The 12,942-nt window shown below is 37.0% G+C and overlaps 1 protein-coding gene across 17 annotated transcripts in view; it reads right to left on the bottom strand.

The window, feature by feature from the left end:
* epb41l2 (erythrocyte membrane protein band 4.1 like 2) overlaps positions 1 to 12,942 on the bottom strand; it is a 336,181-nt gene that overhangs the window by 78,300 nt on the left and 244,939 nt on the right. For all 17 annotated transcript variants that reach the window (XM_039747445.1, XM_039747453.1, XM_039747452.1 and 14 more), the window contains 2 exons: positions 2,257 to 2,344; positions 257 to 409 (listed from right to left, as the gene is read on the bottom strand). In XM_039747445.1, the coding sequence (XP_039603379.1) occupies positions 257 to 409; positions 2,257 to 2,344 (241 nt within the window). The remainder of the gene's footprint in view (positions 1 to 256; positions 410 to 2,256; positions 2,345 to 12,942) is intronic.

Genomic DNA, 12,942 nt, shown 5'->3' with positions numbered 1-12,942 from the left:
AGATAGATAGATAGATAGATAGATAGATAGATAGATAGATAGATAGATAGATAGATAGATAGATAGATAATTACGATTTGTTGTTAAACAACCTAAAATAAAAAAATGTAATATTTATTTTTTGCTCCACTGTACATGTATAAAGGTTGATTGCCTAAAGTTCTTATATTTACTAACAGTTACATTATTACAATGTCTTCTTTAAAATGTGTTGTCTTATTCAACATTTAAGATAAATCAAAATTATACTTCTTACCTCTCCAGGTCTAATTTTAATATAAAAGTTGCTTCTCTTATAAGAAATCTTCAGGATTTTTGGCCAAGCAAAACGATTTATTCTTAGCCTGTCTTTGTAAATCAAAAGTCCATTGGCACATACCCCCAGCATGATATCTACACCTTCAGAGTCCTGGAAAATAGACACAAAAGGCAATTAGTAGAGGGTAAATTATATTATACATCCTGATCATTTACAACTTTAGTAAGGGAAGTGTCATCAAGACAGAAAAGCAACAAGTTTACAGGTTTAAGTGCTATTTCCATGCTTCTTATGTACTTGGATCGTCTGACAGTATTTGATCTCTAATGAGATTATTATTGGCCCCTGTGATTTAAGAAGTGTTTAATGTATTGAGTGGACTGGCATTCCAGCCTTTGCTGATTCCTGCCTTGTGTTTGTTTCTTAGGCTTCAGATTCTCGTGTGAGTAAGCAGGAAATAGCGGATATGTAAAAGGAAGTATGGATGGATGAAGCACTTTTAATATGCACACCAAAGAGGCATAATTAAGGCCTATAAATTCCTGAAAACAGTGCACATTTATTACTGTCAGTTACTTAATAAGGTAAAACACACACCAGAGAAACATTTGCTTCCACAGCCTGGCTACAGAAATAAGTTCTAGGTGTACAATCGACTACAGGAATTCAAAAGAGAAAATCTGAACATGCTGTAGCCTACAGACTTTAGTTCATAAGTAAAGCTTCTGAATGTTTATTTTCTGCGGCCTTAAAAGACACACATATCATCAGACAGATTTAAAAAAGAAACACGTTAGGTATTAGTTTTAAACATTGCATATTGTCTGATAAAAAGGTGACAAACTGAGGGTTTCAATGTTTCTTCTTATTGTAACATCCTGTGTAAGATATAAAAACGTTACACTAACTTCACTTTTCCATTTTATAAAACCTAAAAAACACCTTTTTGTATACATGCAACCATCTCATCAAGCTGAGATTTTTAAAATGTCCCCAAACTGAACAGAAAAAGTAAGCATTTAATCCTTGTTTTCCTTATTACTTTCAAGTCAATAGAGTTACCCAAACAATTATGTCTTTCCATATCTGTAAGCATAACCAATTTCAATTTCACAGATTTAACTGAAAACTGTGTATCCGGACATAAAATCAAGGAGGCAGTTCCACAGCATTGTTTGAATCAAGGCCATCAGCCAGCACACAAGGTGCCAGCAGTTTCCTTTTGATTATCTATGCAGTCAGTGGCAACATCGAACTGTGACAGTGGTTACAATAATCTTCACAACTTGAACTCTGCTTGGTGAATTTGTGCCTCTGATATTGGATACACAGTTACAAATGGATCTTCAGACATGGAGCAAATCATTTTGACATGTGTCACCTATTGTGCTGATCTCTGGAAGAACTTCTTAAATGGGGAGGCCCACTCTGTTGAGAGCAGAGCATATTCACAAATAGTAATATGTGTTTTTTTCTTCAAAAATATGTGTGCATATTCACAAAAGTAAATGTAGCAAATTGGTTAATTGTTTGTAGTGTTGAGATGCTGTGAAATTTGTTTGGTTAGAAATCCTGTACTGAAAAACAATTAATAACACTATTTATATGACGATACTCATAAAGTGGAAACAAGAGTCACTACAATTCAACTGTTGGAGATAGATAGATAGATAGATAGATAGATAGATAGATAGATAGATAGATAGATAGATAGATAGATAGATAGATAGATAGATAGATAGATAGATAGATAGACTGTCTAAAGTGTTCTGATCTACAGCACAGTGAGAGATGATGACTGCTATATTTACTTCTCTGACCTGCAAAAATGTTGTGGAGAGGGTGACTGCTATTGTCAAGGATGGCCTGCACCTTCCTCCCCATAAACATTTCCACCACCATTTCCACAGTTCACAGTCCCGCCCAGCACCAAGCCATGATGCATGGCAATGAATTCGAACACTGTAGCTAAATTCTCCTAAAACTAGCAAGACTACCTTGGCATGATGTAGGTCAACTCCATACATTGAAAGTTTCTTAGCATTTTCTAAGAACAAAGCTTCAGCTTGAGCTGGTGTTAGTCCCCTAAATGAAAAAAAAAACAAGACACATTAAAGTCAATAATAGTAAAAAAACTCTTTTAGAATAGTTGCCACAATATAAGAACAATGTTAAGCAGAAGAAAGGGACCAATGTATCATCTATAAACAAAGGGTTAGGGTTAGGATTAAAACCTAACCGAAAACCTAATAAGAATTATGTTTTTTTTTTCATTTAAAACAATTAGAACATTAGAACAATCTAGACGAGAACAGGACATTTAGCCCAAGAAAGTTTGTCAGTCCGATCCACTTATTTCTTTCAAAAAAACATCAAGTTGACTTTTGAAAGTCCCTAAAGTCTTACTGTCTACGACACTACTTGGTAGCTTATTCCAAGTGTCTATTGTTCTTTGTCTAAAGAAAAACTTCCTAAGGTTTACGTGAAATTTACCCTTAACAAGTTTCCAACTGTGTCTATGTGCTCTTGATGAACTCATTTTAAAATAACAGTTTCTATTCAGTGTACTAATTCCCTTCATCTTCCTTTGCTTAAACTGAAAAGGCTCTGCTCTTTTAATCTTTCTTCATAATTCATTCCGTCTCCCTGGAATCAGCCTAGTTGCTCTTCTCTGGACCTTTTCTAGCGCTACTATGTCCTTTTTGTAGCCTGGAAACCAAAACTGCACACATTACTCCAGATGAGGCCTCACCAGTTTGTTATAAAGCTTGAGCATAACCTCCTTGGACTTGTACTCCACACATCGTACTATATATCTTAACATTCTATTTGCCTTCTTAATAGCTTCTGAACACTGGTCGGGAAGTTGATAGCGTAGAGTCGACTGCGATTCCTAAATCCTTCTCATAAAGTGTACTCTTGATTTTCAGAACGCCCATTGTGTATTCAAACCTAACATTTTTACTGACATTAAATTTCATCTGCCACAAATCTACCCAAGCCTGTATGCTGCCCAACTCCTTCTGTAACGATATAACGGATTCCAAATTATCTGCTAATCCACCTATCATCTGCAAACATAACCGGCCTTTTACTTATATTCCTATCTAAATCATTTATATATATATTACAAATAGCAGCAGCCCTAGCACTGACCCCTGTGGAGCACCATTCTTAACATCGGCTACTTTTAATGATGTTCCTTGCACCATCACCATTTGCTTCCTGTGTCTCGACCCATCTAAAAACATCACCCAAAACTCCCACTTCTTTTAGCTTGATGCCAACCTCTCATATGGCACCTTATCAAATGCTTTCTGAAAGTCAACATAAATAATATCATATGCTCCACTTTGATAGTATCCTTTTCTTGCCTCCTCATAGAATTCCAGCATATTAGTAAAACACACCATGCCTCTTCTGAACCCATGCTGACTCTTCCGAAAAACTCGTTGCTCAATCTTATCCTTAATAATTCCTTCAATTAATTTTCCTGTGATACATGTTAGGCTTACTGGCCTATAGTTGCTTGGACCTGCCCTGTCACCCTTTTTACAAAATGGGATGATATCTGCCCTTTTCCAGTCCTTTAGAAGGGCGACATGGTGGCACAGTGGTAGCGCTGCTGCCTCACAGTAAGGATACCTGCGTTCGCTTCCCGGGTCCTCCCTGCATGGAGTTTGCATGTTTTCCCCGTGTCTGCGTGGGTCTGCTCCGGGTTCCAGTTTCCTCCCACGGTCCAAAGACCAAACGTTAGGTGCATTGGTGATCCTAAATAGTCCCTAGTGTGTGCTTGGTGTGTGTGTGTGCCCTGTGATGGGTTGGCACCCTGCCCGGGATTTGTTCCTGTCTTGCACCCTGTGCTGACTGGGATTGGCTTCAGCAGACCCCCCTGACCCTGTTTTAGGGTATAGAAGGTTGGATAATGACTGACATGACATGACAGTCCTTTGGAATCTTTCCAGTGCACAGTGACTTCCAAAAAATATCTATATATGCACTCTCTAACCTCCTTAAGAACTCGAGGGTAAATATTATCTCCTCCTGGTGATTTGCTTGATTTCAACCTATTTAATTTGAGCAGTACTTCTCCTAGTATCTCCTTAGTAGCCCCGTTTACCTCTGGGAGGTTATCCACTTCCTCACTTGTGAAGAACTCAGATTCAAGTTTAGGGCATCTGCTGTTTCACTGTCTGTATCTTTTAATTCCCTTTTTACTATTTCTGATGCACTTTACAAACTCCCTGACTGTTCTTTTACTACTAAAATACTGAAAGAATCTCTTAATGTCTTCTTTCACATTATCTGCTATGTTCCTCTACAACTGTTTTTAGCCTCCCTAATATCCTTCTTAATGGTTGCCCTCATGTTCTCGTATGTTCTTTTTTTAAAATATTTATTAATCTTTTTTTTTATTTCCTATTAATTCCAAATTTAGGTATGTATCTGTCCTGCATTAAATGTAAAATATTTTTAAACCTATTCCACTGCTCCTTGACTGTCTCTACACTTAAAAGCTTATCCCAGTATATCCTCCTTAGACTTTGTCTAAAATTTAAAATTAGCCCTACCAAAGTTCAACTTAACAATTTTAGTCTTTACATCTGCACTCTTACAAAATACTGAGAATTGTATAATATTACGATCACTTGACCCTAGTGGTTCAATCACCTCTACACCCTCTATCTTGATTATTACAAAATACTAAATCCAGACAAGCTTCACCCCATGTTGGTGCTTCAACATACATTGCTAAGCACATTGTACAGGTATGACAATCTATGCTTTGCAGAAGTGGTAATATTTGTGATGTACCACCTATACCTATAAAAAAAGTTGCCTGTCTGCCATTGCAGTCCATCAACTGGCATATCACAAACATTAACTGTGTTGCAGAGATTCCTGTATAATTTGTATTTCCTTTGTTTTCCAATACTGTAGTACAAAAAAGAGACAAATTATTCTCTGGGGACAAATAAAGTGCTATCTCTCTATACAATATAAACATGTAATTAGCTAGCATTATAATAAAATCAAGTACTAAGACACAATACAGACTAAGGGTGTGTTTCAAACTCCAGACGACCAGAGACACTGAGGGCTGGTTTGTACTTAGTGTAGAATTCACCAATTGATGTATCAGTAAATAAAGAGAAAGTGACGAAGCGAGAAGTCAGAGTTGTAATTACACATCATATGCAGACTCCTGGGGATGCTTTGCTTGTTCCTATCCTGAGCTGCAATGAAGCTTCGAGACGAAAAAGAACAGAAGATGCAATGCATTATAGGATTTTCCCTTATGATTAATAAACATTAAGCATTTATCAATGTTTGAGGACTGAACAGTGCTTCACATGTTATGCATGTATATGATTGTTTAATAAACCTTATGGCAAACATGCATGTAGCTACAAGAATTTTAAACACACATGTACAATTATTTGTGAAATATTCTAATGTTGATTATTGTTTGAAAGACCTAAGCACCAACCAAAAGAAAAGGTCAAACTAAGTACTAACATGTGTTTTATGTACTATATATATACTAAAAACATTAAGAGACACAATTCCATTGCTGATTTTACCTATTTTCACCCAATCAGAGTTCAAATACTGTTATTTGAGAATTTTATTAACTGAAATTGTACAGAACAATGTCAAAATTTGAATTGTATTAATATTATCAAGTTACTTAAAAATGCAATTAAGCTGCAAATATACTGGAAATATAACTCTTTTGACATATGTTAGTAGCTGTGAAAATTTCAATAAGTAAAAAACTTGACCATGAAGACGATAGGTTCAGCAGATGCTAGGACTGCCAAATTCTACAACAATTAAGTTAGGTTATTCATATTAAAATTAGGAAATATTCAAATTAGGTCTGTCAAAGCAAAAGTATTAATGTATGTGATTAATTTTCAAAAGTATAACTCATCATTTTGCCTTTATCTCATTGTTCAACACCTCTTCCTATCTAAACCAATAGTTTTCAAACCAGTGAGACTGGCATTAAAAATCAATTTCAATTTTAATGTTGTCTTTAAATTGCAGTCATATATCAATGCAAGCATACACATAAGCAGCAGCCCTCAACCTGAGTGGTACATAAACACCTGTCAGGTTGTATGCAAGAAAACAAAAAAAAAAAACAAGTAAAAGTGACACTTAAAAGGGTTACGCAGCGGCCTAACCAGCTGTGTTCAGCTGTGTACCAGCTCCATGTTCAGCTGTGTTTTGATTCCACTGTGCGCTATCACAAAGCTTCTACTGCTAGACTCCTATTTTGTCTTTCCAACCCCTTTTCTCCACCTTCATGCCCATTGCCCCTGCCAAACGGAAGTGTTCCAATGCTCACATTGGCTCATGGGAAACAGGTCCTTCGCTTCCACACCTCTTTGTGCCAATCCATGCCAGGACAAAGACTAAGACTGATGGATTTTTGTGAAAGAGTGTGTCTTCAGGTGAGTGTTCTCTTTCTCACCCCTCCACTTGCTCAAGCTGACTGCACTGTGTGTGTGTGTCCGTGTGCCTCTCTCTCTCAGTTCCAGTCCTTTAATGTGACAAGATTTTTTGTATTGATGAACTTGTTTTTTGTACCATCACTATTAGAACTGTTTAAGAAATTGGCAGGCTAAGGAAGAAGAATATACAGTGGAACCTCGGTTTGCGAGCATAATTCGTTCTGGAAACGTGCTTGCAGTCCAAAGCACTCGCATATCAAAGTAAATTTCCACATAAGAAATAATGGAAACTCAGATGATTCGTTCCACAACCCAAAACTGTTCATATAAAAATGATTAATACAAAATATAAATTAAAAATACATTAAACAAATTAACCTGCACTTTACCTTTGAAAAGAATCATGACTGGTGTCACTGAGTTTCTAAACTCTTGTGGGATTCCACCCAACAGGATGACACGTGGAAGAGCGTCCCAAAGCAATCGCAGTCTCCCAGCGCTGTAGCAGTTCGCTGTAAAAGCGAATCCGAAAAGATCGCGGACATGTTATAAGTGCCTGCCATCGATGGGTGATACAAGGAACAAGGAATATTATAAATGCACAGGGCACAGTACTGCATGGCCACGACCCTGCCTGACTGCTGTGTCTGTGTATAGGAGAGTGGCAGATCCTGGTACAATAAATAACCACGCTCTTGCTGTTTCAAGCTGAATAAAGCTGGTGGTGCAAGACGGGGACTCGCACGTCACAGCACACACACACACACATTCACACACACGCACAGTCACAATGCTGTAGTAAACAGTATACACTCATACGAATGTTGACTATATGAATGAGGCACGCCGACTCAGACGGAGAACAGTAGACGATTGCCCACAATCCCGCAGCGAGAGAGAGAGAGAGAGAAGAACCATCAGCTCAGTTGTGATTACATGACGCTCAGCAGACAAAGCGTATACATACTACTCGTTTATCAAGTCAAAATTTATTAAAAATTTTTGCTAGTCTTGCAAAACACTCGTAAACCAAGTTACTCACAAACCGAGGTTCCACTCTACAATCAATATGAATTTTGAGCAATAATTAATATTAAAATATATTTTTCTAACATTACATTGTATTACTATTAATATAATTCATCAGTGGAAAGTTTTTCTTTCAGAGTTGAAAATATTTAGTAACCTTCCATCATTCCTTTAATAAGGAAAAGGCTGAAATTAGTGGAAGAACTGTGCTTAAAATGATCAAACTGGAATCCGCCATTAACATTAATGACTCTATAAAACTTAAAGACACTCCACATTCACAATTACTTAAGGCAGTATGTCAAGAAAAATCGCTGAAAACACCTGACCTTGAGATATGATGTAAAGTTTAATCACATTTTTATCAACAGTCTGTTGTAGTTAAGCATTTGATTTGATTAAAAGACTTACTATAAAACAAAATCATGCAGTACCATGCTCTACTTCGCAGTATTGGCTTTATATTAGCGGGGGCCCTGAACAGATGGTACACAATTTTGGAGAGTTTTGACTTAAAGTTTGGAAACCCCTATCTATTCCATTAAAAATGACTTAGAAAGATGAAATATATGATGCTTGCTTTTAATTGAAAACTCTCCCAAGAAGGTTGAAAAGATTAAACTGTCATTAGTTGTAAATTTAGTGCTTGTAAATGTAAATATCACAAAAATACAATGTCCTTGGTTTATCACTTAAAAATAAAACATGCATGATGCCGCTGTTAAAAACTTATAAGGCTGCAAAATCTGTGGCAGACTACAATCCATAAAAATAAAACTCAATTTACATTCATGAATGAAACAAAATGTAAAGCATTAACTACAGCTACTTATTGCAAGAAGGACTGCATCAGACTGTAGACCTTTAAAATGATTGAAGATAAAGGGCTGAGACACATCATTCAGCGAGGTTTGACAATTCCAAAACATTACTCTTACCTAGAACAACTGTGTCATGTATCAAGGGTTTACATAAAAGGCAGTTTGAGCAGCAAAGAAACTGAACAGCAATCACACTGAAAGGGGTCAACTGAACACTAATGACTACCTTGGGTAAAAATGTGACTAATCAAAATTAATTGAGTGACATTTTGCAATTGAAATGAAACGCAAAAAAATGTGAATTGCTTGTCAGCCTTACTTCAAACATATATGAGCATAGGTTAAAAGTTTTAATTATGCATTTAGGCGTATTTCAATTTTTACTTATTATCATTTTTTGTGTGTTGTGTATCTACAAAGTATGAATTGCTTATACCTTGTGAAGAGATGTGCTAAAAACACAGCCCTTCGTAATGATGATTTTCTGTGCATAGAAAGTGACTTGATCAAAGAGAAAAGTGGAAGCAGGACAGTTCACATTCCTGTAATGCACATGTGAAACACTGACAAAACCTCTTATGATTACTTTATTTTTCCCCAGGGTAACTTAGCTTTTTGGTCCTTGAGGCCAAAAGATGTAAAGCCACTGCTCATCTTTTTTATGTAAATTAAGGCATTGAGGGTCTCTTTATGTTTCACAAATGAAGTAACTGAATACACTAAATGATGAACTGTAAAGTCTTTTGTGTGTTTCCTTCACTGCATGCTGGATCCAGTGATCAAAGAATAACATACTGGACAAACTAAAGAGTGTTCTTTTTCGCTTTTGACAGATTCAGCAAAAATATAATACCAGTTTTCTAACGCCATCGTCCTTGAGCGCTTGTTTCTCTGCAACGTTGTCGATCTGCTTCATCTTTGTCTTCCCCAAAGCAATGTGCTGGCTTTAAAAGGGGCAATGGTGCTACCTAGAGTCCACTCATTTACAGCGGCATAGTCGTCAGGATTCTGGCCATCTGTTTGAGTCAGAAACCTTTTAATACTAACGTGGACGTAAACCCAACAGGCGACAATGCAATAATTAATTAAGAAATTAATTTAGCATAGCAAGGATAAGAACAGAAATCTAAACACAGGTATATTGTGTTTACTGTTTTTACTTCCTAATTGTACTATTCACTGTTGTATGCAATGCTTTTTAATAATTTTGTCTTCTGGTGCAATGTTTGTTGTAGTTATTATAAACCTATGATCTCCTTACTGTAAGACAGCAGCGCTACCACTGTGCCACTTGCATGGTTGTTTTTGGGAGACCATAAAATGGGGAATGACCAATGATCTTCTTATATAATACGCTACCATGGCTGTCTGTTTGTCTGTCCAGGATTTTAAATCACCTGTAGCTCGCAAACCGTTTGAACTATTGACCTGAAATTTGGCAAACATATACTATGTGATTTCTACTATCCACTTTCGGGGTGATGATTGACCTCCAAGGTTATTCCTCTTTTATTTTTATTTTATTTTATTGTAGAATCAACTCTCGGCAGTGGCCAGCAGGGCGGCCATGCGGCACATGCGTACAGGCGCCGTTCTCATCCCTGCCACCTTTGCCGTCACTTCCCCTACCTCTTCATATCTTAAATCATTCTTCAGGCAGATTGAAGACTTAAGTGCCAGCTTAAGTGAAAAATTAAGGAAAATGAACTAATTAATTGCAACACAAACACTGATTTAATCAGTTTTAACGCTAAAAGATGCAGATGAAAGAAGAAAAGAAGCGGGCCGCTAGGGTGGAGGAAAGAATAGCTGCTCAGGAAGCAGCAAGTGCATCAACCTGTGAGCAAACAAATAGTAGATGTACAGAGAAAGCAAATGAAAACTATGAATGCTCAAGTCAAGTGTATTCACTGCATGTTATCATGCAGTGTCACAATGTTTAAGTGAGTTGTGAAATGCTGAGAATATTGTTACTGGTATATAATAAATCATGCTGACTGATTTTTATTTACCAAAGTTTTTCTTTTTTTCAAACATCAATGTTATCCCCTTCAAAGTAGTTCCCTTGAGCAGCTACACACCGATGGAGACGTTGTTCCCACTGTTGGTAGCAGCGCTGGAAGTCTTCAACCGGTATGGTCTTCAGCATGTCCGTTACACTCTTTTGGATGTTTTCTAAAGTCCCGAAATGACGTCCTTTGAGGACATTTTTCAGTTTAGGAAAAAGGAAAAAGTCACACAGACTGAGGTCAGGTGAATAAGGGGGCTGGGGAACCACAGGAATGCCTTTTGAGGTCAAAAATTCTGTTATGGAGAGGGCAGTTTTTCGGCACCATTTTGGCACAGACCTTTCGCATGTGCAAATTTTCAGTCAAAATTTGATGAACGGTAAATCTGTTCAAATTTAGTTGTTCACTCAACATTCTTAATGTTAAACGGCGGTCTGATCTCACAAGAGTGTTCACACGTTTGATGTTTTCATTGGCTTTCGAAGTTGAAGTCCTCCCTGAATGGTGTTCATCTTCAACGTGTTTTCTGCCTTCCAAAAATGATTTGTGCCAGCGAAAAACTTGAGCTCGTGATAAAGAATGTTCCCCATAGGCCTGTTTTAACTTTTCAAACGTCACACTTGCCATTTAATGGCACAACATTGCTCCAAATTCCGCTGTTAGAGAAGGATGGAGAAAGTGCTGCCCTCGGTAATATCACAAGACCAAACTGGATTTATTAGGGGCCGACACTTATCTTCAAATCTTCGATGCCTGTTTAATGTAATATACTCACCAACTAAATCAAACACCCCAGAAATATTATTATCATTGGATGCAGAAAAAGCATTCGACATGATTGAATGGAAATACCTTTTTACTATATTGGAGAAGTTTGGGTTTGGCCCAAACATTTGTGCATGGATTAAATTACTGTATACTAACCCAGAAGCTTCAGTTTGCATCAATAACATTTGCTCAGACTACTTTAAACTAGAACGTGGCACAAGACAAGGATGCCCTTTGTCACCGCTGCTGTTTGCGATTGCCATTGAACCACTGGCAATACATTGTCGAAATACTGATCAGATAAAGGGGATTAGCAGAGAAGGACTGGAACAGAAAATCTCATTATATGCAGATGATATGGTACTGTATATTTCGGACTCAGAAAATTCTGTGCCTGCAGTCTTAGCAGCACTCACAGAATTTCAAAAGCTCTCTGGTCTCAGAATTAATCTGAATAAAAGTGTACTCTTTCCAGTGAATTCTCAAGCATATAATATTAGATTAGACACCCTACCTTTTATCATTGCAGAACAGTTTAAATACCTAGGGGTAAACATCACAAGTAAACATAAAGCTTTATATCAACAAAATTTTGTCATCTGCATGGAAAAAATTAAACAAGACTTGCATAGATGGTCAACCCTTCATCTCACACTAGCTGGAAGAATTAACACTGTTAAGATGAATATTCTTCCTAAGCTCCTTTTTTTATTTCAAAACATCCCAATATACATTAATAAATCATTCTTTAAGCAATTAGATTCAACAATAACCTCATTTATTTGGAATTCAAAACATCCACGCATCAAAAGAGCGACCCTACAAAGACAAAAGGCAGAAGGTGGCATGGCTCTACCTAACTTCCAGTTTTATTACTGGGCAGCAAATATACAGGCGATAAGAACCTGGACACAAATAGAAGAACATACACAGGCTTGGACCGCAATAGAAGTAAAATCCTGCAGTACTTCTTTGTATTCCTTGCTCTGTGCTCCAATAAACACACGTTATCGGCAATACACTAATAACCCAATTGTGCTCCACTCACTTAGAATCTGGAACCAATGTAGAAAGCATTTTAAGATGGAGAAGCTTCTATCTGTGGCACCCCTGCAAGAGAACCACCTCTTTCAACCTTCACAAACATATGCAGTTTTAATATCTGGAAAAATTTGGAATTAACTTGCTTAGAGATCTTTATATAGACAACGTCTTTGCATCCTATGAACAATTACATTCCAAATTTAACATTCCAGCTACACATTTCTTTCACTATCTTCAAATCAGGAACTTTGTTAAACAGAACCTTCCAGATTTTCCTCATCTTGCACCCTCATCCACGCCGGAAAAAATATTGCTCAATTTTAAGGAATTAGACTCCATCTCTACAATATATAAAATCATTTTACAATCCCTTCCTTTCAAAGATCCAAGAGGACACTGGGAAAAGACCTCTCAATTAATATATCAGAAAAGGAGTGGAAAGTAGCAATGCAGAGAATTCACTCGAGCTCCATATGCGCAAAGCATACAATTATACAACTCAAAATTATATATCGAGCACATCTGTCTGACTAAAACTCTCCAAAATG

This window comes from Polypterus senegalus, chromosome 3 (assembly GCF_016835505.1).
Source record: "Polypterus senegalus isolate Bchr_013 chromosome 3, ASM1683550v1, whole genome shotgun sequence".
Lineage (NCBI taxonomy): Eukaryota > Metazoa > Chordata > Cladistia > Polypteriformes > Polypteridae > Polypterus > Polypterus senegalus.
Note: the sequence above shows the minus strand (reverse complement) of the source record. Positions and strands in the feature narration are given on the sequence as shown.